The sequence below is a fragment of the Lampetra fluviatilis genome, chromosome 57 (genome assembly GCF_964198595.1).
Source record: "Lampetra fluviatilis chromosome 57, kcLamFluv1.1, whole genome shotgun sequence".
NCBI lineage: Eukaryota > Metazoa > Chordata > Hyperoartia > Petromyzontiformes > Petromyzontidae > Lampetra > Lampetra fluviatilis.
This window is the reverse complement of record NC_136331.1, coordinates 4,358,346-4,384,632: the sequence shown is the minus strand read 5'-3', so window position 1 is coordinate 4,384,632 and position 26,287 is coordinate 4,358,346. Positions and strand designations below refer to the sequence as shown.

The 26,287-nt window shown below is 53.7% G+C and overlaps 2 protein-coding genes across 2 annotated transcripts; one reads left to right on the top strand and one right to left on the bottom strand.

Annotated features, from left to right (window-relative positions):
* Positions 1-5,223: 5,223 nt before the first annotated feature.
* Positions 5,224-17,715, bottom strand: IRAK1BP1 (interleukin 1 receptor associated kinase 1 binding protein 1). Its single transcript, XM_078880467.1, has 5 exons — positions 17,380-17,715; positions 15,605-15,670; positions 15,137-15,318; positions 13,188-13,319; positions 5,224-9,625 (listed from the first exon to the last, which is right to left on the bottom strand). The coding sequence occupies exons 1-5, from the start codon at positions 17,668-17,670 to the stop codon at positions 9,265-9,267; spliced, it is 1,032 nt and encodes a 343-aa protein (XP_078736593.1). The 5' UTR covers positions 17,671-17,715; the 3' UTR covers positions 5,224-9,264.
* A 641-nt stretch (positions 17,716-18,356) lies between these two features.
* Positions 18,357-26,080, top strand: MTRES1 (mitochondrial transcription rescue factor 1). Its single transcript, XM_078880466.1, has 6 exons — positions 18,357-19,019; positions 21,160-21,314; positions 21,652-21,873; positions 22,878-23,023; positions 23,860-23,932; positions 25,838-26,080. The coding sequence occupies exons 2-6, from the start codon at positions 21,186-21,188 to the stop codon at positions 26,078-26,080; spliced, it is 813 nt and encodes a 270-aa protein (XP_078736592.1). The 5' UTR covers positions 18,357-19,019; positions 21,160-21,185.
* The last annotated feature ends 207 nt before the right edge of the window (positions 26,081-26,287 follow it).

Genomic DNA, 26,287 nt, shown 5'->3' with positions numbered 1-26,287 from the left:
CGACACAGCCAATTAGTAAGGTTTGTCACGTAAACAGAACGTGCCAATTCGTTACTAGTGTAGTGACATAGAATGGTCACTACTGTGTCGGCCTGTACGAGGGCTGGGGGCCCCAAGGGGTGCCTGGGGGGTCACGTGCTGGAGGGATCCGGACCTTCCCAGAGGTGGGGGAAGTGAGGCGTGTCCTGGGAAGGGAGGCGTGGCCTGAAGAGAGCCAGCCACGCCGGGGCGGAGCCAGCCACGCCAAACCAGATATAAGCGTGGTGTGAACGCAGAGCGAGGCTGTTGTACTGTACTCCAAAGAGAAGACATCATCGGTCGTCAAGTCCCGAGTCGTCGTCCTGGGCCAGGCAGGCCGTTGCCTGCCTGGTCCAGTCTGTGTCGCGTTCCAGAGTGTTAGTGAGTTGAGGAAGGTGGTCACCACCTCATGTACAGTGTTATATTACTTACCGTTAATAAATAGTGTTGCCTCCAAGCTGCGTGTGTGCACCTAATTCGAACCCACTACACTAGTACAGCAACGCCGATTGCGTGTTGAAGAGCAAAGCCACATTTTCAATCTGAGTACGACGTTTCGCCAGTAATTACAACTAGCTTCATCAGGCTACAACACACCAATGTGGCTGTACGAGTAACGAATTGGCTACGTTCAGTTTACGTGACAAACCTTAATAATCGGCTGTGTCCGGTGGTGACGGCTTTAACGACACACTTATATATTTACGCGATCTAAACCACAAAAACCTGTATTGTGGGTGATATTGGTTGCGGAAGCCAACCATGTGTTAAACCTAAGGACCGCTCGACTAAAAAAAAAACGAGAAATCTTCTTGGAAGAACCAAAATCTTCTTGGTTCTTTCGGTAAAGTCACGTAGAAGGGAAATAATAAAATAATAAAAATAAATCATAATAAACATAGAGACCCAGGGGACCTGCTCTGACATATTATGTTTCATTTTTATTATTTTATTATTTCCCTTCAACGTGACTTTACCGAAAGAACCAAGAAGATGAATCCCTGCAGTCACGAAAGCTTTAAATCGAAACGAGAAATACATCGCCAATTACACCACCAGGCAATGGGGCCTCGATTTCTTCACAAGACCCCCAACCGCCATCAGCATGGAGGAAGCGAGGGAGGGCATGGCTGAAATGAAGAAAGGCAAAGCTGCTGGCCGAGATGGTATCCTACTAGAATCGCCTCCATCACTTAGGCCCTCGGGGACTCGAGTGGCTGGCAAACCTGGACACCAAAACCATGAAAACCGGATGCACGGCGGGAGGCGATGAGAATTGCAAAACCCAAACCGAGATATTGGCCAATGTCACTCCTGCGCACGACCTAGAAACTCCTGGAAAGCATCATCATCATCATCCTCCTCCGGAGAATCAGCTCCCTCGTCGAGTCGGTGATGCCTGAACAACGAGAGCGGGACTCCGGCCTGCACGCAGCAGCTGCTGTGACCAAGTTCTGGCTCCGTGCGACGCACATCGAGGCCGCATTCCAGAAGAAATCCAAGACCGGCGCGGCCTTCGTGGACTTGTCATGGGCCTACGCCACCGTCTGGATTAACGACTTGATGGTGAAGCTCGCAAGGACCATTCCTTGCCTCTAAACGATGCACCTGATATGGACGATGCTGAGCAGCAATAGGCGACCACGTGTCTATATGGGCGACGAAGCCAGGGTGTGGACCAATCAACTTCAAGGACAGTGCGTACATTATCAGAGCTATGTTTGTTGTTTGCATTATGACTGCAGGTATTGTGGTCTATGCAAACATGACTCCTTGTAAAAAAGGTGTCAGTTTTGTTGCCAGATAAAAGGGTAAAAAAACAATTATCAGGATTAGGATCTCGATTTAAAGCTTTCGTGACTGCAGGGGTTCATCTTCTTGGTTCTTTCGATAAAGTCACGTAGAAGGGAAATAATAAAAGAATAAAAATAAAGCATAATAAAAAAATATTTTATTATGTTTTATTTTTATTATTATTATTTCCCTTCTACGTGACTTTACCGAAAGAACCAAGAAGATGAATTGGGATCATTAACAATCACGCACGCCAGTGGATCTCCCTGGTCTCGATCCTGTCTGCACCTCTGCCAACTCGCGACATCTCCGTCTCGTCTCGCTAAACCTCCTACCTCCTGCCCGTATCTCTGCCGTCATCTCGCGAGGTATCCATGCCTCGTGAGATGGGCGTGAGCCCGTCAACCTGTCAGCGCGTGAGTGCCTCAGACATTAGGAGTGACAAGTTCAATTGCAGCAAGAGCTCTTGACGTCCATTACGAGTGGCAGGCTGGTGGCAGCGTGCGAAGAGGCGCATTCCTCGGCAGTTACGTTTTAATTGTTTAATGCGATGGTGGACACCTATGATTGCGTGTTTTCGATAAAATGTCACGCGTTACAGAGCTCGCGGTTAAGTGTTTCCACCATTATCATTATCAACCGTTTCTTTAAATTCCATAGCGATGTTTCACCGCCCTATATTTTACGCGGACCTAATGAAATTTGTTCCGACAATAACAAAAAAACAAACTCACAATGTTGGTCAATGCCGCTGTATGCATGACCTCGAAAATACGAGATGACGTTTCGGACAATGGCCCTCCCGCAGAGCACGTAGAGAGGCCACAGCAGCAGTTTACACCTCTCATAGACATTTTCATAGACAGAGTCCCATGGACATGGAGATTCTCTATCTCTCATAGACAGAGTCTCATGTAAATGTAACAATTGTAACCTTGCCTGCAATTGTATATGTTTTATTTAATTTACAACATTTACAATTGTTAAAATGTTGGTATATTTACGCGATCTAATCCCTCCCCCCCCCAGTAGCTGCGGAGCGCGAGCCGTCAGTCTCGGCACTTGCGACATGTGACGGCTCCAGACATTTCATTTTCGCATCTCGCGTGGAATGAATTTGCCCACCTGTTGGGCGGCTCGTGCGGTGCTCACCGCAGTGGCCTGGCCTCGGGGGTGCCACCGCCACCACCACCACAACCACAACCATCGCCACCACCACCACCACCTCCACCACAACCATCGCCGCCACCACAACCACCACCACCTCCACCACAATCACCACCGCCACCACAACCACCGCCGCCACCACCACCGCCACCACCGCCGCCACCACACCCAATGCCGCCACTACCACCGCCACCACAACCACTGCCGCCACCACAACCACTGCCGCCACCACCACCACCGCCACCACCACCACAATCACCACCACCACCACCGCCACCACACCCACTGCCGCCACCACCGCCACCACAGCCACCACCGCCACCACAACCATTGCCGCCACCACCACCTCCACCACCGCCGCCGCCACCACAACCACTGCCGCCACCACCACCGCCACCACACCCACTGCCGCCACCACCGCCACCACAGCCACCACCACTACCACTGCCGCCACCACCGCACGCTTTTCGCATTCCCACAGATATTCGTGACCGCGGCGCGGGCAACCCATTATTTTCACGTCTGACAAAAACACACACTCGTCAGTAATAATAATACCAACACACCACCGTCGCCGCCGTGAGTGCGTGCGAGCGTACGTGGCCTTAAAAGGAGAAATATGCGCAACGTGGGTTACGTTCCCGGGGCATTGACCCTTCTCGCTCGTCGCACGATTGTCATCCTGGCGGCAGCAGCAGCGGCGGCTGCTTACGCGCTTCAGCGGCCGTCTGGAACGCTCTCTTCTTTACCGATGTTAAGAAGACGCTGGGAGCTACGGTGCACTTCTACATCATCGTCATCTCGATCGACAAACTCGTTTCTTTACTTCTAGATTTGAAGCTTTCGTGACTGCAAGGATTCATATTCTTAGGTTTTTTCGGTAAAGTCACGTAGGCAAAAAATTTAATAAAAGTAAAATAAAAAATAAAATAAAAACACGTTTCGGAGGCAACACAAGCTTCCGTCTTCAGGTGGAACCGTCACAGCACGATTTTTATTTTATTTTTATTTTATTAATTTTATTTTTTTACCTACGTGACTTTACCGAAAAAAACCTAAGAATATCGTTTCTTTACAACAGCGCTGCAGATCTGTGTGCTCTGAAGCAGGCCGTTTGCCCGCAACGTCGCCTGTTGCACACATCGCCTTTTAACGGCGCACCACGATGTCGTCGGCGTTGCTTGCGTGCCCAACTGCCGCGGGCAGGCCAGGCAGGGACCTCGTTATTTTCATGCCGATGCTGCTGCTGATGCTGCTGCTGATGCTGCTGCTGCTGATGCTGCTGCTGCTGCTGATGATGCTGCTGCTGCTGATGCTGCTGCTGATGCTGCTGCTGCTGCTGATGCTGCTGATGCTGCTGCTGCTGATGCTGCTGCTGATGCTGATGCTGCTGCTGATGCTGCTGCTGCTGATGCTGCTGATGCTGCTGATGCTGATGCTGCTGATGCTGCTGCTGCTGATGCTGCTGCTGATGCTGCTGCTGCTGATGCTGCTGCTGATGCTGCTGCTGATGCTGCCGATGCTGCGAAAGAAAATCGCCGCGGCGACTGCCGCGTCACACATCTGCGTGAGGAGACGCTGCGGCGAGGGGTGGATATTAAACGGCGCCTTTCGTTATTGTAGCATGCAACCGGAGAGCCCTCTGGCTGCACGCGACCGGCGCGATAACCATTACAACACCCACGGGGGGGCGGAGGGGGGCAGCGTGCCACGATTGAATTTGACCATACAATGCAGTCAGCGCAAATGTAAAAAACAACTAAAAATTCGGAGCACAATGACAATGAAGTGCGCGTGGGTTATTTCTGTTCATTCACCGTGTGAACGTTCACCCGTTCGCCATGGGAACGTTCGCCGTGTGAACGTTCGCTCGTCTGCCGTGCGAAAGTTCGGCAAGCCTCCCTCGGCTGTGGCAAGCCTCTCCCGGCTGGAGCTCTGCCAGAAAATGAAACGACTCGCTGCGTAAAGTGAGAGACGGCAACAGGCCTTTTTTTAAATCCTTTATATTAAGTTCACTTGCTTGCTTGCTTGCGCGCTTACGACCGTGCAAATCTTTCGGTCGTTTTTTAACCCACTTCCCGTGATCCAATCGAGCTGACATTTTGCACACAGACTCGTTGTGCGCGACAATTTATTTTCGTGAAATTTTTTGTCCTAAATTTTCCACTTCTTAGGAAAAAAAAATTTCATATCTAATTTAAAATACCAATGTGATAAAAATGAAACTCTTACTCAAGAAAAACAGAAATGAATGATAAAATAAAACCGATGCCACGCATATAAAGGATTTATAGTATAAAACTTTGTTTTTACGGGTTAATTGTTAATCAGTCAAATCTTCCACGATGCAAGTTTATTTTGGGTTAGATCGCGAAAATATACAAATACGTCGTTAAACCCGCCACCACCCGACACAGCCAATTAGTAAGGGGTTTGTCACGTAAACAGAACGTGCCAATTGGTTACTAGTAGAGCACACCGGTTGTGCGTCGGAGAGCAAAGCCACAATATTTGCACGACGTAAAATCTTACTGGTACAGTCACAGGCCTCGTATGCCAACCTTTGACCTCCCCGCACGCAGAAGCAGGGCGATCCATTTGCAGGTGCGTCGTTTTAAAATCATGGGAAGGGAATTGACACGGGCATTATATCTTATTGGTTATTTCTGTAAAGTCACGTAGAATGGACATAATAAAATAATAAAAATAAAACATAATAAAATAATTCTCACGACGGTCTGTCGAGAAGACCTGTTCTCCACCTGAGGACGGCTGCCTGCGTTGTGGCCGAAACGTCGTGAGAATTATTTGATTATGTTTAATTTATTTTATTTTATTATTTCCCTTCTACGTGACTTTACCAAAATAACCAAGAAGGTGAATCCCTGCAGTCATGAAAGCTTTAAATCGAAAAGGCATTTTACTCGAGAGCATTCCCACACACGCGTCTCACCTACACATCTCGGCGCACTTGTCAAGGTTTGACACGCGGTGGGGGCTTTCGCGACCGTGGTGGGGCTTTCGTGTTGGGTTTGATCGCGTCGGGATAAATGTGTGGTCGATAAATTCTAGATTTGAAGCTTTCGTGACTGCAAGGATTCATATTCTTAGGTTTTTTCGGTAAAGTACCACCTGAGGACGGAGGCTTGTGTTGCCTCCGAAGCGTCGTGATTTTTTTTTATTTTTTTTTATTTTACTTTTGAATGTTTTTTTACCTACGTGACTTTACCGAAAAAACCCGCCGCCGCCACAGCCAATCAGTAGTGGTCTATCACGTGAACGAAACGTGCCAAATTAGTTACTACTCCAGCCCATGGGTTCACTCTCCAACACACCGGTGGGCCGAACTCGCAACTAATTGGACACGTTTTGTTTACGTGACAACCATTACTACTAGATTTGACGCTTTCGTGACTGCAAGGATTCATAATCTTGTTTCGGTAAAGTCACGTAGGTATTTTGCTGTGACGGTTTCACCTGAAGACGGAAGCTTGTGTTGCCTCCGAAACGTCGTGATTTTTATTCTTTTATTTTTATTAATTTTTATTTCATTTTTTACCTACGTGACTTTATCGAAGAGTATGAAACATTACTACGTCGGGTGGCGGTGGTGGTAGTGGCGGGTGTAACGTGGCACATTTACGCCTACGCAATCTAACCCCAAACGGCCGTACACTCCCATCAAAGCCTTCTTCTCCTCGGCTGTTCGGAGTCGCCGTTGAAAAGCAAAGGAGCGCTTTTTTCATTCTAGATTTGAAGCTTTCGTGACTGCAAGGATTCATATTCTTAGGTTTTTTCGGTAAAGTCACGTAGGTAAAACATTAAAAAGTAAAATAAAATAAAAATCACGACGTTTCGGAGGCAATAACAAGCTTCCGTCTTCAGGTGGAACCGTCACAGCCACGACAGCTCTATCAAGTAAATGAGAGATTGCAGGAGCTACCACTCCGTTTATATAATGGTTGGAGAAGGTGGTGGGGCAAGGGCCGCATACTTTTTATTATTATTATCCGCTCAGTTGGGCTTTGCCCAGTGGCAAATGAACGCCACCTCCGATTCCGAGGGCCTTCACAAATCGACGGAGGTACCCGCAGACGGATCACGCTCACTGACCGTCGCAGCAGCCGCCCGCCCCGTAGCCCGTCGGCAGAGGTCATCGCACCGCAGCCGCCACCCCCAACGTCCACGCGCCCCTTGCCTTCGCCGACACGGCGCTGGTGAAGTACGGTCAAACAAGCCCCCCCAGTGATCCCCCCCCCCCCCATGGTGTGTGGAGGTGCTCACGCAAACAGTGGGTTGACAAAGAACTGCAGCTGTGGCATTTAAAATACAGGGTTTGTTGGGGTTAGATCGCATAAACGTGGCCAATTCGTTACGAGTACAGCACAGCGGTATTGGAGAGCAAGCCGACATTTACAATCTGCTCTCCAGCACACACACTGTGCTGTAGTAGAATTGGCACGTTCTGTTACCGTGACAAACCTTACTAACTAATAGGCTGTGTCGGGTGGTGGCGGGTTTGACGACACATTTATATATTTACACGATCTAACCCAAAAAAACCTATATTATGGATGATATTGGTCGCGAAAGCGCGTGCGTGCGTGTCTGTGTGTGCGTCTCTTTGGACTGACTGAGCCTCAGTCAACCCACGGCACCTGGGTCTGCCCCGTGACCTCGTGCCGGCGGGCGTTCGACACATCACGTGGCCTTAAAGTGCACGTGGCCTGGCACAAGCGCCGTGGTGGCGTCCATAGCCGCTTAGTGGCGAACGGCGGTCGTTGTTGTTTGTCTCTCCGGAGCTCAAGGTCCATCGCAGCGCCGCGTGTTTAGGACGCACGCAAGGAACGGCGAAGTTGCTTGGCACGCAACGTCCGCTGAAGGATTCATGCCGCTGACGCCGCTGACGCCGCTGTTGAAGGCTCGCGTGGAGGACGATCTCCTCTCACCCCACGTCGCCTGCCGAGCCACCTGACAATTTTTTTACTTCTCCGCTTATTTGCGAGCCGTGAGCCGAGGAAGGAAAACCAAAAAAAAAAACGCAAAATAATTCTGGGTCCAATTTATTTTTTTGCCGTCACCCTCGCTCAAACCCGCCGTGCTTCAGAGACGTGCCTCTGCATCTCTGTCTCTCTCTCCCCGCGAGTCTCCGCCCGTCTCCGAGTGTCTACACCCTTCTCCAAGCGTTAAATCTTGAAAGCTTTTCCTGAAAGCTTTCATGACTGCAGGAATTCATATTCTTTGAGTCTTTCGGTGAAGTCACGTAGGTAGGCATTTTCTTTGAACCGATCTACGTGACTTTACCGAAAGACCCAAAGAATATGTCTCCGAGTGTCTCCGAGCGTCTCCGCGCGTCACGACATGTCTCCGCGCGTCAGCGCAAGTCTCCGCACGTCAGTGCAAGCCTCAGAGCGTCTCCATGCATCTCCGCGTGTCACCACTTGTCACCGCACATCTCCGCGTGTTACCACATGTCTCCGCGCGTCACTGCAAGTCTCCGCGCGTCACCGCGTGTCACGACATGTCACCGCGTGTCACGACATGTCTCCACATGTCACCACTTGTCACCGCAAGTCTCCGCGCGACTAGAAGCCGGTGCTGCCAAGCGCCACTTGGTTGAACGCGTTCCGTCGCGCCGCACTGTCAACTCGCCCTTCTCTCCCGTCGTCGTCTTGGCCTCATCCGTCGGCGAAAAAAACCAATCGCGGCAGTTGCAACGCGTAAACCCACGAGCAACTCGGGAGCGATTTGCCACGTGAGCCCCGTCAAACGCTGATGCCGCTCACTCGCGCGTCGACCCGTGGCAACAAGGCCGTGGACGGCGGTGGGAGATTTGGGCCGTGGGTGACGGGAGTTGTCCGTGACCCGACAGCTCCTGCGGATAATAATAGGGAGTCGTGGGTTAAGGGCGGCGATTACACAAAAATCAAGGAGTTCACCTGTGCGCACGGCCGTCGGACGTGAACTTTACTGACAGGCTGGCTTGGGGGCCGGGGACGAGTGGAGAATGAGGGTGCGAAAGACGTTCAACATACATAGAGACATAGACTCACATAGTCACTCACTCACACACTACCAAAGTCACTCAGCCCACACAGTCACTCACCCACACAACTCACCCATCCTCCGATTAGCACGGTCCGCTACATACGGTGCGAAAGAAGTCCGACGCACACACACACACGCACATCACATACAACGCTCCCCACCCCCTCCCCCCCCGTCAGCTCAGCCCTTCCACGTGACGACCGCGGACGCAGGAACCTGGGAGGCCCGATGGCGCCCTCAGCGGCGGCGGTGGCGCCCCTCCGCGCCGGCGCGTTTGGGGGGCCGCAGCTCGAAGACGGCCACCACGCCGCTCCGCACCGACTCCGTCGCCGCCTCCACGTGGTCCCGCAGCGACGACGACGACGTCGCCGCCGCGTTTTGATCGGCGGCGGCGGCGGAGGAGGAGGCGAGGCCGTGCTCGCGGCGGGCGGAGCACGCGACCGGAAGCGGCCAATCGCCGTCGTCGTCGGCGGAGGCGTCGTCGACGGCGGGGAGCTCGTGCACCGAGAGGGGGCGGCCCAGGGAGAGGCCCAGCAGGCGGCAGACCTCGTGGGCCTTGCGGCGAGCGCTCGCCACGGCCAGGAGGCACGCCTGCCGTCTGCGCGGGTCGCGAGGGGAGGGGAGGGAGCAAGACGCGGTGAGATTGAGAGAGGCGTTTTTTTTTATCGTGCGAGATTTTTTTTTTTATCGCCTAGCAGGGGCACGACGGCCCCGTGACGTGCCGAGTGGTCGCTACGCGGGAGGCCACGCGGGGGTTATGCTTGTACGGACACGTTTGATAAACTTCTTTCGCACCGTACGTAGCCGACCTTGCTAATCGGAAGTGCGGGGAAGGACAGCATACTAAATACAAAAAGCAGTTCCAAAGAAAAGAGTTTTAAATGTAGTATAATGGTGTAGTGTATAGTAGTCTAGTGTTTCGGGTAGTGTAGTGTACAGTGTACTATATAGTAATGAGTTTGCAATCTAGATGATGATTTAAAAGTGCATAGCTCCAGTGGGCTTCCTAACATGGGAAGGAAGAGCGTTCCAGACGGCCACAGAAGCGCATCTGAAAGCGCCGCGCGATGCGGTGCCCACCGTCATTGTTCGATAGCCAAAAGTCGCCGCTGCTGCTGCTGCTGCGAAGATGAGCGGAGTTCGCGTCATGGTTTACGCTCCTTGACGAGATCAGCGAGGTAGAGTGATCCCTCGTTTATCGCGGTTAATGGGGACCGGAACCCCTCGCGATAGGTGAAAATCCGCGAAGTAGGATTGGCCCCCCTAGGAATTTCCGTATATGTGTGTGTGGGTACCAGAATGTTTAAAATATGTATATTTATACTTTATATATATATATTTTACTTAAATCTATTTAATTATAAAACCTTAATATTATACATTCACTCTCTCTCTCTCTCATACGATACGTATTATGGTGTTCTACACTCACCAATGACAGTAGTATCTTGAGACTTGACTCCAGTAATGACGACGACGACGATGACAATGACGATGACAATGACGACAATGACAGACCTGTGCAGTTCGATGAATGGTGATGATGATGGTGTTACTGCACAGGTATAATGAGGCCTTTAAATCAGTTCGAAAAATCCGCGATGCACTGAGGCCGCGAAACTTGAACCGCGAAGTGGCGAGGGATTACTGTACTGTGGTTCATTTGTGGGGTTAGCCTGGTGGACAAGCGGAGCCATCGACATAGCTGTGAGTGCGTGTCAATGAGATGGTGAGAGTCTATGGGAGACGGGAGTAAGGAGAAAGTTTGCAAGCAGGAGGGAAGTTAGATGGGACAGGATGGACGGAGTTTGATCCGGAGACCTGCCCACTTGGCAGTAGACTAAAGGCCTTCGGCACTTTGTGCGCCATGAGTCTATGATATGCGAGTGGGTGAGTGTGGGTCTATGTATGTAAGTTGAACTTCTTTCGCACCGTACGTAGCCAACCGTGCCAATCGGAGGATGGGTGAGTGTGTGGGTGAGCGACCATGTGAGTGGGTGAGTCACTATGTGAGTGGGTGAGTGACTGTGTGAGTGGGTGAGTCACTATGTAAGTGGGTGAGTGACTGTGTGAGTGGGTGAGTCACTATGTGAGTGGGTGAGTGACTGTGTGAGTGGGTGAGTGACTGTGTGAGTGGGTGAGTGACTGTGTGAGTGGGTGAGTGACTGTGTGAGTGGGTGAGCGACTATTTGAGTGGGTGAGTGACTGTGTGAGTGGGTGAGTGACTGTGTGAATGGGTGAGTGACTATGTGGGTCTATGTATGAACGTTGAACTTCTTTCGCACTTTTAAATCATCTAGATTGAAAACTAATTTCTTTAGAGCCGCTCTTTGTGTTTAGTTTGCTGTCCTTCCCCCCGCACACCTCCGATTAGCACGGATGGCTACGTACGGTTTGGCTACGTACGGTGCGAAAGAAGTTCAACGGTAATATATGCGTACATGGGTGGCTTTCCAATTTGTTATCTTTATGGACTCGAGCCAAAACCCAAACTGCCCAATGCTGGCTTCTTCATGAGGCTTCCGAGTCTGGCTCAGGCCCAAGCAATGGCAGGGGGTGGGGATGACTTTGAGTTTATTATTATTATCTGTAGCTGCATCTTGATTTAAAGCTTTCGTGACTGCAGGGATTCATATTCTTGGTTCTTACAAAACAATATTAATATTATTTTATTATTTCCCTTCTACATGACTTTACCGAAAGAACCAAGAATATGTAGCTGCATCGTTGAGCGCTGTACGCGATTGCCACTACTTGTAGGCTGTAATAACGGCCTCGAGTCAACAAGGGGGCAGCAGGGAGTCTAATGGTGATGAAGCGAAAAGCCCAAAGGGTGATGAAGCGAAAAGCCCAAAGGGCAGAACCCGAACCCCTGGCTAGGGTCGGGTCAAAGCTTAACCAGCGAAGAGGTTGGAGCGTAAGCAGTGTTAGGGCAGGCTATTCCAGAGGGAATACCTCCCTAGGTATCGGGTGGAAGGGGCCCGTACCCCTTTGGGTTATTGTAATGTTGAAATAAACGTGCTGCCTGCAGAAGAGTGAAGTCCTCTCAAGTTTGTACCCACTACACTGCTACGCGACGCGCAGAGGTCGCAAACGGGTTTTGATTCCTTACCCGTACCCGTACCCGGCCGCACCAGGGTCGCAAATGGGTACCCGTACCCGTACCCGGCCGGGTACGGGTACCCGTTCCCTACCCATACCCGTACCCTACCCGAAATGAGTGACAAACGGTTACTCACCAGTGACTCACGGCCGACCCGTACCCGGCCGAAACCAGGGTTGCAAACGGCTACCCGTACCTGTTCCTGGCCGGGTACGGGTAGCCGGGTATCGGGTAGGGTACGGGTATCGGGTACCCGGTTGCGACCTCTGGCGACGCGGGCACGACTTATTGCAGTGCCGAGGAAGCGCAAGGCTACAACCGGGTGGAGTGGGGGGGGTGTAAGAGCCGTAAGACAGAAAGTGAATGCATGATTTCTGTGTGTACATTTGATGTACATCTGTCATGCACTTGTTGACATATTGGGCATACTTGACTTGGAATATTCCAACTGTTTAGAACCCCCCTTGTGGTTAGACGCTCCGTTGGTTGAACCCATGACGTCACTTCCGGTCTGACAGTATAAACAGGAAGCCAGGAGAAGGGCCAGGCGGGAGCGAGTGGACACAGTGTTTGACCGCCGTGTGACAACGTGATCAAGTACGTGGACAGGCGGACATATCTACTCTTTGGTTCTTTCGGTAAAGTCACGTAAATGAAAAAAAAAAATTACTAAATTAAATCACGACGTTTCGGAGGCAACACAAGCCTCCGTCATCAGGAAGCTAGCGTCGTGATTTAATTTAGTTATTTCCATTTTTTATTAGTTATTATTATTTTAAATTTTTCTACCTACGTGACTTTACTGAAAGAACCAAAGAGTGTGGATCCTTGCAGTCACGAAAACTTCAAATCTAGGCGAAGATACAACTTTGAAAAATCGCTCGTTTTTGTGCAACTAAGAAATAAAGAAACAGTTTGATTCAAGACACGTCAAACACGCGTCAAGACTTATTGCTCCCAAAGTTTAAGGCGTAACTTATTTTTTGGTCCATGAAAGCTGCGCTTACAGGGGGGGGGAGGGGGAGGTGGGGGAGTGGTGCCATCCGTGCGTTGTCACCTGTAGTTGTCGCGTGCCAAGGCCGTGAGGTGGTACACGGGGGGGGGCCACGTCCACACAGCTGTCCAGCTTCTCCACCAGCTGGTTCCGCACCGCGTGCATCGCTTGGAAATCACTGAACTCTGCCACAACCTGGAGGGCGGGGGGGGCGGGCATCGCACGTGCGCGCCCGTCAAACGTGCTCGCGCACAAAGACAAACGTCCCTCCCCCTCCCCGTGGTGCCTTAACAGACTTGTGGGGTTAAATTTTGATTTAAAGCTTTTGTGACTGCAGGGATTCATATTCTTTCGGTAAAGTCACGTAGAAGGGAGATACTAAAACAATATAAATATAAAAAAATTCTCACGACCTTTCGACTGCAACACAAGCAATCGTCATCAGGTGTGAAATCCACAGCTATAATTTTTTTTCAAATTTTCTTGCTGTGGATTTCACACCTGATGATTTTTTCAAATTTTCTTGCTGTGGATTTCACACCTGATGACGATTGCTTGTGTTGCAGTCGAAACGTCGTGAGAATTTTTATTGTTTTATATTATTTTAGTATCTCCCTTCTACGTGACTTTAACCGAAAGAACCAAGAATAAAGACTTGTGGGGGTCAAGCGCTGTCAAGCGAGTAGCAACCGCCTCTGAAGCCCGCCACGGCGCACGACATCGGGTGGGTGATATTCGCTCGGCCAACGAGAGCAACTGGAACTATTTAAACTTCTTGTTATTTCACCAGGTGCAAGGCTCCACTGAGCTACGCAGCTCTTTCTCAGAAGCGACCTCCTGGGCGATCACTATGTACGGTGCGAAAGAAGTTCAACACAACAACAACCGCCATTCGCCACTAAGTGGCGGTGACCACGACGCTTGCATCAGGCTAGGTGCACTTTGAGGCCACGTGAAGTTCAACACGTACGCGTACATACACACATAGTCACTCACCCACACACCCACCCATCCGATTGGCACGGTTGGCTACGTACGGTGCTAAAGAAGTTCAACATACACACAGAGACTCACACAGTCACTCACCCACACACACAGTCACTCAGCCACTCACACAGTCACTCACCCACTCACACAGTCACTCACTCACACAGTTACTCACCCACTCACACAGTCACTCACCCACTCACACAGTCACTCACCCACTCACACAGTCACTCACACAGTCACTCACCCACTCACACAGTCACTTACCCACTCACACAGTCACTCACCCACTCACACAGTCACTCACCCACTCACGTAGTCACTCACCTACTCACATAATCACTCACCTACTCACACAGTCACTCACCCACTCACATAGTCACTCACCCACTCACAGTCACTCACCCACACACTCACCCATCCTCCTATCAACATAGACACAGACGAATAATACTGCAGGGAAAGCATCCCCCACATATGCAATGATATTTATGGGGGATGCACCGAATCGATGAGCACTAACTTCTCCAGGAACGCATCTCGAGCGCTAAGCGAAGTCTGTCTGTGCTCATTTGAGGCTGAGTCGGCATAGGGGAGGCCCAGGACCGCTTCAGATATTCGCCACTGTTATTGGCCATGAGCTGCAATCGAACTCGGGCCGCCGAGTGCAGCGCGCTAACCGCTGCGCCACCACTCCCCGCTAAACACATGCTACACACAACAACCGCTGTTCGCCACTAAGTGGTGGTGGCGTCACCACGACGCTTGCACCAGGCTAGGTGCACTTTGAGGCCACGTGAAGTTGATAAGGTCCGCTGGCAGGGGGTCACGGAACAGACCCAAGTGCCATTGGTTGACCTGACTGCGATGACTGGCAGATGCACCACCTGTGCCCCCTACCGTGCCACCTTGCTGCGTTTAACCCGCCCGGCGCTCCGCTCGTCGTTGTGAGCGTCGCTCCTCTGCCCTCTGCTGTTGTTGGAGGGCGACTGCCTCCCAACTGCCCAGTAGCGTCCTTCACGAACCTCCTCCACGGAGATCGATCTTGACACCGCCGGTACTGGTCATCGGCAAATCCACTCAGCTCCATATCCTCCTGCTGTACGACATCTGCTCGATCTCTTCTCTGGCTCTTCCCGCGCCCGTTTAGCCCAGCTATCAAGCCAAACAGAAGCTGCTTGAGCATGTGGGTGACGGGGCACGCGGGCTACATGACCTAGCCAACACAAAGACAGACGCACGCACATGACACAGGGACATGCGCTCGCACACGATCTCTGGCACACGATTTCTCACACGCAATCTCTGACACGCGATATCTGACACGCGATCTGTGACACACGATCTCTGACGCGCGATCGCTGACACGCGATCTCTGACACGCGATCTCTGACACACCATATGTGACACACCATCTGTGACACACCATCTGTGACACGCGATTTCTGACACACCATCTCTGACACACGTGTGCACAGCAGCAGAGGCGGTACCTCCACTGTCATGACGTAGAGGCCGTCGAGGCGGTCCAGGCTCTTGAGCACAGTGACGTCACCGTCCTGCACAGCCAGGTTAACAGAATCGGAATCTTTATTTGGAACTGCAGGGAGGAATCCGTTGAGCTGTAAAGCTCTTTTGTTTTGGTTTTTTATCCCAACAGATGTCCGGTCGGGGGCACACGAGGGGGTACAGCGAGTTACATCGACAACAACAACAACAACAAAATACGATCCGAGTGTGGTCTCGAGAAAAGGTGGTGACGCAAAGTAGCTCAAAAATAAATAAAAAACTAAGTTTTTAAAAATGTACAAATTGCACAACACGAGGGGCCCACAAACAAGCGACGACGCCACCGCCACAACCACCACCACGCGTTCCCCTCGCTGGCGAGGTGGAGCGTGCTGCCCTCTGCTGTGCGGGAAACGCAACTCCCACTCCCCTCGCTCTCCTCCCCGCTCCCCCCTCCGCTCCCGGCTCCCCCCTCCACTCCCCGCTCTCCACTCTGCTCCCCTCCACGCTCCCCCCTCCGCTCCCCTCCCCGCTCCCCCCTCCACTCCCCTCCCTGCTCCCCCCTCCACTCCCCTTCCCGCTCCTCCTCCCTCCGCTCCCCTCCCCGCTCCCCTCCCCGCTCCCCCCTCCACTCCCCTCCCTGCTCCCCCCTCCACTCCCCTTCCCACTCCTCCTCCCTCCGCTCCCCTCCCCGCTCCCCCCTCCACTCCCCTCCCTGCTCCCCCCTCCACTCCCCTTCCCGCTCCTCCCCCCCGCTACCCTCCCCACTTCCCCCTCCGCTCCCACCTCCCCCCCCCGCTCTCCACTCTGCTCCCCTCACAAAGACAGTGACAGACACATGGTGGCACACACAGAGACACAGTGAGACAGACAGAGACACAGTGAGACATACAGAGACACACAGAGACACACAGACACACAGTGAGACACACAAAGACACAGTGAGATACACAGAGACACAGTGAGACACACAAGAGACACGGTGAGACACGGTGAGACACAGAGACACACAGAGACATTGAGACACACAGAGACACGGTGAGACACACAGAGACACGGTGAGACACACAGAGACACGGTGAGTCACACAGAGACACAGAGACACAGAGAGACAGACAGAGACACACAGAGCCACGGTGAGACACACAGAGACAGAGACACAGTGAGACAGAGACACGGTGAGACACACAGAGACAGAGACACAGTGAGACAGAGACACGGTGAGACACAGACAGAGACACAGAGACACGGTGAGACACACAGAGACGCACACAGAGACACACAGATACACACAGAGACACACACAGAGACACACACACAGAGACACACACAGACACACACAGAGACACACACAGAGACACACACACACACAGACAGAGACACACACAGACAGAGACACAGAGACACACACAGAGACACACACAGAGACACACAGAGACAGAGACACACACACACAGACACACACAGAGACACACACAGACAGAGAGACACACACACACACAGAGGCACACACAGAGACACACAGAGACACACACAGACACACAGACAGAGACACACACACACAGAGACACACACACAGAGACACACACAGAGACACACACAGAGACATACAGAGACAGAGACACACACACAGAGACACACACAGACACACACAGACAGAGAGACACACACACAGAGACACACACAGAGACACACACACAGAGACACACACATCCACACACACACACAGACACACAGCCACAGAGACAGTGACACCCACCTGGACTCCGCGGGCTCGCCTCACGCTGCTCTCCGCGTACTCGGCTCTCCTCACCGCGCTTCGCTCGGCGCTGCGGGCTTCCCTCTTGGCGGCGCTCCTCACCCTCACGCTCAGCCTCGCGCGGTCCGGGGCCCCGCGCAGCTCGGCGCGGCCCACGACGCGCACTTCGCGGCCGCGAGACGGCGGCGACGCGGGGCAGGAGGAGGAGAAGGGGGGGAAGGAGGAGGCCGCTGGGTTAGCGCCGCGGCTCCTGGGCGCCGCCATTAGCGTTGCGAACACGCGCGCCGCCATTACCGTCGCCCTTGGTAACGGGCGCACGCCGTGACGTCAACGCGTACGGTACGCGGGGGGGGAGGGGCGATCGCGGTGGGCGTGACGTCACCGCGCACACGCCGTGACGTCAACGCGTACGGTACGCGGGGGGGGAGGGGCGATCGCGGTGGGCGTGACGTCACCGCGTGGCGGGGAGGGCTGTTGGAATCGCAGTAGTTGTGACGTCACCGCACCATTCATCCCCTCCACCCCTCCCCTCCAAACACCCCTCCCCACCACCCTCCCACGTGACGTCACGCTAGGCTGGCAATCGCAGTTGTCGTGACGTCACCTCGTACCCCGACTGACGTCACCGCGCACGCCCCCCCCCCCAAAGGACGTCACCGCGTACGCTGGGCTGGCGATCGAAGTTGTCGTGACGTAACCGCCTACGCCAGGCAGCAAATGCAGTTGTGACGGCATTCGCACGCACGCTGCGTGACGTCATTGTTCAACCCGCGCGTGACGTCACCGCGCACTTTTGAGGTCGCCGATCGCAGTCGTGGTGACGTCACCTCACAGCGTTGGTGTGCGCGTAGTGACGTCACCACACTTATTGTAAAGTCAGAATCGGAGTGTTAATTCATAGTGGAGGTGGAATCCGATGAGCGAAAAAGCTCTTTTTTTCATATTCTTTCACAAATGCTCAAGCATCAGCCCTGTCATTTACGTTTTTCTTTTGTTGAGGCCACACGCGGTTTTATTGGCGAAAGTGTTGAATTGTTTGTTTGTTCAGGGTTTTATGTCATTTTTTTATCTAAAGAAAATAAAATTAGCGCGGCACGAACACACGTTTGAAGAATCGATCGCGTGTAATCGATAATCCCGGATCGCGCGCCGTTGGCCAAGCGCGGTTGTATGAGGGCTTTAGAATCGATTGTAGAATCGAAGAGGTTTCGATTCTGGAATCGCGTCGTAATTCGGGTCGCGAGGAGGGGAGCTGCGGGGAAATTTGCCGAGCGAGTCCGAGTCTCGCGTCAAGCACCACAACAACAACCACAACAACAACAACCACAACAACCACAACAAAAACAACCGCAACAAAAATCACACTGCTGCAACCACAGCAACCACAGCAGCAGCAACAACCACATAACCAACAACCACGACAAACACCACCACAACAACCACACTACTACAACAACAACTGCAACAACAACAATAGCAGCAACAACAACAACAACCACGACAACAACGCGCCACACACACACACAGGAGGGTGTAGGGGTAACCCAAACCGAGCGACCTTCAGGCCCGAAGGCCCCAACGGAGCCTTCCTCTCGCCTCGCTCGCCTCGCCGCTCAAGTTCACCCGGGGAGAGGGTGCGGGTGAGTGTGCGCCACTGCGTGGAGAAGTAGGCCAAGTACACCCCCCCCCCACACACACACACACGACTGTAGAGCGAACGGCGGTTTCTGGATAAAGCCGTGGAACAAATACGGCGGTCACCACCTGCGTTCAGATGCCCTTCTGCCGGCCGTCTGGAACATTCTGCCCGGCGGAGGCAAAGTGCTAAAAGAGTTGAACACACACACATCGACTCACATAGTCACTCACACAGTCACTCACCCACTCACACAGTCACTCACCCACTCACACAGTCACTCACCCACTCACACAGTCACTCACCCACTCACAAGTCACTCACCCACTCACACAGTCACTCACCCACTCACACAGTCACTCACCCACTCACGCAGTCACTCACCCACTCACGCAGTCACTCACCCACTCACACAGTCACTCACCCAGTCACACAGTCACTCACCCACTCACACAGTCACTCACACAGTCACTCACCCACTCACATAGTCACTCACCCACTCACGCAGTCACTCACTCACATAGTCACTCACCCACTGGCACAGACACTCACATAGTCACTCACATAGTCACACAGTCACTCACCCACTCACATAGTCACTAACCCACTCACACAGTCACTCACCCACTCACACAGTCACTCACCCACTCACACAGTCACTCACCCACTCACATAGTCACTCACACAGTCACCCACTCACACAGTCACTCACCCACTCACATAGTCACTCACCCACTCACGCAGACACCCACCCACTCACACAGTCACTCACCCACTCACACAGTCACTCACCCACTCACACAGTCACTCACCCACTCACATAGTCACTCACACAGTCACTCACTCACGCCGTCATTCACCCACTCACACAGTCACTCACCCACTCACACAGTCACTCACCCACTTACACAGTCACTCACCCACTCACACAGTCACTCACACAGTCACTCACTCACGCAGTCACTCACCCACGCAGTCACTCACCCACTCACACAGTCACTCACCCACTCACACAGTCACTCACCCACTCACATAGTCACTCACACAGTCACTCTCATAGTCACTCACCCATCTGATCAGCACGGTTGGCTACGTACGTTGCGAAATAAGTTCAACGTATATACATAGACTCACATAGTCACTCACCCAGTGGGTCCATGCACGTCCATACGCCTCTTATGTGCTCTCTAAGTCTATGGGTCTCACAAACTCTCTACGCGAGTCGATGGGGTCTCTACGTGAGTTTATGGGTCGCTGTGTGAGTCTATGGGTCTCTGTGAGTCTATGGTTTTCTGTGTGAGTCTATGGGTCTCTGTGTAAGTATATGGGTCTCTGTGAATCTATGAGTCTCTGTGAGTCTGTGAGTCTCTGTGCGAGTCTATATGTAAGTCCATGTGTCTCTATGTGTGTCTATGGGTCTCTATGTGAGTCCATGGGTCTGCGTGAGTCTGTGGGTCTCTATGTGTGTCTATGAGTCTCTACATGAGTCCATGGGTCTCTGTAAGTATATGGGTCTCTGTGTGAAGCTATGAGTCTCTGTGAGTCTGTGAGTCTCTGTGCGAGTCTATATGTAAGTCCATGTGTCTCTATGTGTGTCTATGGGTCTCTATGTGAGTCCATGGGTCTGCGTGAGTCTGTGGGTCTCTATGTGTGTCTATGGGTCTCTACATGAGTCCATGGGTCTCTGTAAGTATATGGGTCTCTGTGTGAATCTATGAGTCTCTGTGAGTCTCTGTGCGAGTCTATATGTAAGTCCATGGGTCTCTATGTGAGTCTATGGTTTTCTGTGTGAGTCTGTGGGTCTCTGTGTAAGTATATGGGTCTCTGTGTGAATCTTTGAGTCTGTGAGTCTCTGTGCGAGTCTATATGTAAATCCATGGGTCTCTATGTGTGTCTATGGGTCTCTATGTGAGTCCATGGGTCTACATGAGTCCATGGGTGTCTATGCGTGTCGACTTGCTGTGCGTGTTGATGCGCTGCATTGACTTGCTGTGTGTGTCGGCTTGCTGTGTTGACTTGCTGTGTGTGTCGGCTTGCTGTGTTGACTTGCTGTGCGTGTTGATGTGCTGCATTGACTTGCTGTGTGTGTCGGCTTGAAGTGTTGACTTGCTGTGTGTGTCGGCTTGCTGTGTGTTTCCGTGCAGGTGTAGGCCGCTCTGCCGTAGCCCTCATGCTGGTGGTGCCGGTTTCCCGCTTGGCCTCCGCCCTGGCTCCCCGCGCCCAGGCCTGGAGATCTCCCCTCAGGGTGCAGCCGCTCGGTGCGGCCTTCATCACCGCCACCACCGCCGTCATCCCGCATGTGAGTCGGCGCCACCGTGGTGTTGGTGGTGAAGACCGCTCAATGTGTCCTTCACCGCCACCACCGTCCCGCATGTGCGTGAGCGCCACCGCAGTAGTGGTGGTGGTGAAGACCGCTCAGTGGGGCCTTCATCACCGCCACCACCGTCACTGTGGTGGTGGTGGCGGCCGCGTGTCCGGGCGTTCGTTTTTCGATCGGCGTTCTCCCCCCCCGCCCCCCCGGCTCACAAATCGGCGAATGGCAAGGAAGAGGCCTCCTCGGTCGATAGTGGCAGATTTGCCTCCCATTGCTTCCTCTCGTCTCTTTGATTCACCCCCGTGCCCTTCGCCTGTTTTAGGCCCAGGGGCAGCAGCGGCGGCGGTGGTGGAGGGGGGGTCACTGGGGCACCGCTGCGGGGGTCGTGAACCCCGCGCGACCCCGCGACCTCGGCCCCCCTTTGCGGTCGGCGTGGTCGCGAGGCCTCTCCACGGCAACGCAGGGGGGCGGCGGCTCCTCGTACCAGCGTGGGCGGAAGGGACGCAGCAAGGACGCCCGCCTGGAGGAAGATGACAGCAACGAGGTGAGCGGGAGGGAGCGACGAGATGAGCGGGAGGGAGCGGTGAGGCGAGAGGGTGCGTGTGTGTCCATGATAATATCAAAACCGTGAGAGGGTGAAAGCGTTTCCCCTGTCGTGGTATCGAAGTTTCCGCGCTGCGTCCGCTCTCATGTCTGCCTCGTCCGTCTTAGCGCGAGGGGGCGGTCGGCAACCTGCAGCTCCGTGAGCCACGTGGGGCCGGCTCCTCCAGGGAACCGCTCCGTGACGTCATTTATTGAGGGACCCGTCGCCGTCACCGGATATTTTGTCGAGGCTCGTGGGGTATTTTTGTCAGAGAGGCGCAATTGAAGTCTGCCGATAGGAGGAAGGGAGAGAGGCGCGGCCGGTCGGTCGCGGGGATGGCGAAGGAGAAGAGCAGTGAAGGTCTGTTGACAGCGCAGTTGGCTGGGGTGTGGGGGGGGTTTGGGAGAGATCTCAGAGCCAGTTATTCCATCGTCCCTTTTTCGTCGCGACAAACGGGGAAGCCGTGGTTATCGCGTTGAGACCCTGCCGGTCATCGTGGTGAGACCCTGCCGGTCATCATGTTGAGACCCTGCCGGTCATCGCGTTGAGACCCTGCTGGTCATCGTGTTGAGACCCTGCTGGTCATCGTGTTGAGACCCTGCCGGTCATCGCGTTGAGACCCTGCTGTTCATCGTGTTGAGACCCTGCCGGTCATCGCGTTGAGACCCTGCTGTTCATCGTGTTGAGACCCTGCCGGTCATCGCGTTGAGACCCTGCTGGTCATCGCGTTGAGACCCTGCTGGTCATCGTGTTGAGACCCTGCTGGTCATCGTGTTGAGACCCTGCTGGTCATCGTGGTGAGACCCTGCTGGTCATCGTGTTGAGACCCTGCTGGTCATCGCGTTGAGACCCTGCTGGTCATCGCGTTGAGACCCTGCTGGTCATCGCGTTGAGACCCTGCTGGTCATCGCGTTGAGACCCTGCTGATCATCGTGGGTGAGGTCCTGCCACTCGTCGTTCTACAGGAGCAGCCTGGCGAGGGGGAGGAGGAGGAGGAGGCTTCGTTCGTGACGCAGGAAGGTGTCGTGAAGGACTACAAGGACCTTGATAAGACGGTGGCTTCCTTCCGATTTGACCTCGTCATGAAGGCCGGCCTGGACATCTCAAACAAGTGAGAGCACATCGTGGTCATCAGCGCCTCACGATTAGCACGGTTGGCTACGTAGGGTGCGAAAGAAGTTCTACGTACGTACGTCGTCATCGTCGTCATTGCGAGTGTGCTCATCATTGCGAGTGTGCGCTGTCTGTGTGATGTCTTTCTGGTGCGTTTGCGTCGTCCGTTGCGTTCTCACTCTCACGGCGTCGGTGCCGCCTGCTCCATCTATACTCTTTGGTTCTTTCGGTAAAGTCACGTAGGTAAATAAAATAAATAAAAAATAAATAAAAAGTGATTTTATTAACTTTTTTTTTTTCACATACGTGACTTTACCGAAAGAACCAAATAGTATGGATCCTTGCAGTCACGAAAACTTCAAATCTCGACTGCTCCATCTCGTTTATTCGTGTTGCACACCTAATTCCGCCTCGTCCGTGTCGTTCTCGACAAACGACGAACCCTCGTCCCTGTTCGCAACGCTCGGCTACGTCGACGCCATTGGTCGGTCGCCTCTCCCCCCCCCCCTCTCCCCCGCGTGTACCAATCGGCGTGCGTTGTGACAAACGATCCGGACGGACGGCTCGCATCACCATAGTGTGTAGCGTCACCATAGCGCTGCGTCGCTGCGTAGCGTAACGTAGCGTTGCGTAGCATGGCGTCGCTGCATAGCGTAATGTAGCGTTGTGTAGCGTCACCTAGCGTCACCTAGCATGTCACCGTAGCGTTTCGTCACTCCGTAGCGCTGCGTAGCGTAGCTCCGTAGCGCTGCGTAGCGTCGCACTCTCGAGTTCCCCCCCCCCCCCCGAGGTCACGAGGTCACGCCCCCCCCCCCCCCTTGCGGTGTCGTGCAGGGCCATCGAGGACGCCTTCTATGCCAGCCGCCTGCGGCTCAACGGACAGCGGCTGATCAAGAAGAGCCGCACGGTAGGCGGCGAAGCAGGCTCGGCCACGCCACGCACGGACTCGCACGGACTCGCGTAGAAATACACGGACTCACACGGACTCGCACGGACTCGCACGGACTCGCACGGATTCACAGACTCACACGAACTGACACAGACTCACACAGATTCACAGACTCACACGGACTCGCACGGACTCGCACGGACTCGCACGGACTCACACGAACTCGCACGGACTTGCACGGACTCACACGGACTCACACAGTCTCGCACGGATTGACAGACTCACACAGACTCACACGGACTCACACGGACTCACACAAACTCACACGGATTCACACGGATTCACACAGACTCGCATACAAATGCACAGACTCGCACGGACTCACACGGACATGGACACACCGTCACTCGCGCAAACGCACGGCAGCACAGGGCGAAGGCGTGGGGCCCTGCAATGTGCTCCCCGCCACTGCTGGTGCAAGAGCCCTCCACTCACGGGAGAGAGAGGGGGGGAGGGAAGAGGTGGGGTGGGGGGGGGGAGGAGGTGGGGTGGGGGGGAGGGAGGAGGTGGGGTGGGGGGGAGGGGGTGGGGGGGAGGGAGGGGGTGGGGGGGAGGGAGGGGGTGGGGGGGAGGGAGGGGGTGGGGGGGAGCTCCGGAGGGGGGTGGGGGTGAGGGATGAGCGGTCAGGTCACAGGCCGAGTGGATGACAAACCCGGGAGCTCAGCTGGTTCTTGTTGTTGCTGTTACTGGCGAAGCGTCACGGCTACTCGAATTGTCAATGTTGTAGTGGGTTTACTCTCCAACACACAACCAGTTAGTGCTGAACTAGTATACTACACTATAGGCTATATTACTATACACTACACTACTATCCACTATGATGCACTATTATACACTACACTATACTTGTAAACGTCGTGGGTTTACTTCTCTAACACACGACCAGTGAGTGCTGAACAAGTCGGCGATTGGGCACGTTTAGTTTACGTGGCAAAGTTGGGCCCGTTTAGTTTACGTGGCAAAGTTGGGCCCGATTAGTTTACGTGGCAAAGTTGGGCCCGATTAGTTTACGTGGCAAAGTTTGGCCCGTTTAGTTTACGTGGCAAAGTTGGGCCCGATTAGTTTACGTGGCAAAGTTGGGCCCGATTAGTTTACGTGGCAAAGTTGGGCCCAATTAGTTTACGTGGCAAAGTTGGGCCCGATTAGTTTACGTGGCAAAGTTTGGCCCGTTTAGTTTACGTGGCAAAGTTGGGCCCGATTAGTTTACGTGGCAAAGTTGGGCCCAATTAGTTTACGTGGCAAAGTTGGGCCCGATTAGTTTACGTGGCAAAGTTTGGCCCGTTTAGTTTACGTGGCAAAGTTGGGCCCGATTAGTTTACGTGGCAAAGTTGGGCCCGATTAGTTTACGTGGCAAAGTTGGGCCCGATTAGTTTACGTGGCAAAGTTGGGCCCAATTAGTTTACGTGGCAAAGTTGGGTCCGATTAGTTTACGTGGCAAAGTTTGGCCCGTTTAGTTTACGTGGCAAAGTTGGGCCCGATTAGTTTACGTGGCAAAGTTGGGCCCAATTAGTTTACGTGGCAAAGTTGGGCCCGATTAGTTTACGTGGCAAAGTTTGGCCCGTTTAGTTTACGTGGCAAAGTTGGGCCCGATTAGTTTACGTGGCACAGTTGGGCCCGATTAGTTTACGTGGCAAAGTTGGGCCCGTTTAGTTTACGTGGCAAAGTTGGGCACGTTTAGTTTACGTGGCAAAGTTGGGCCCGATTAGTTTACGTGGCAACCCCTTACTGAGTTGGCTGTGTCGTTGTCGTTATCGGCGGTTTTAACGACCGCATTCATACTCGCGGGGGCCCCCCCCCATGGCTTCTCCCCACGACGACCGCTGCGTCCGCGACTCTCCACGCCGTCTCTCTGTCCTCCCGCAGGTGCGCGAGGGCGACGTCCTGGACCTCCTGCTGCCGGTTCCCGTGGGGGCGCCGGCCTCGGCGTCGGTCCCGGCCGCGACGACCGACTCGGGGAGGAGGGGAGGAGACGCCCAGGGGGAGGCGGTGGCGCGCGTGGTGGTGCTGCGCGCCAGCGAGGAGCGCTCGCCCTCCCAGCGCTACGGCGTGCGCCTGCGCCGCTGGAAGCAGCTGCTGCTGCCGCCAGCGCCGCGCGGCACCGCCTAGGGGGGTAGCGGTGGGGGGGGGAGGGGGGGTAGCGGTGGGGGTGGGGGGGTTCCTCCGTACTCGCCGCTTTTCCACTGGCGCATCCGAGCCGAGCCGGCCTCCCTCGCCGCCACCGCCGTCACCCCGCGGGTGAACTCAAGCTGCTGTTTGCTTTAGCAGGCGAGGGCCACGCTCTGAGCGAGCGTCATCATAATAATAATAGCGCTT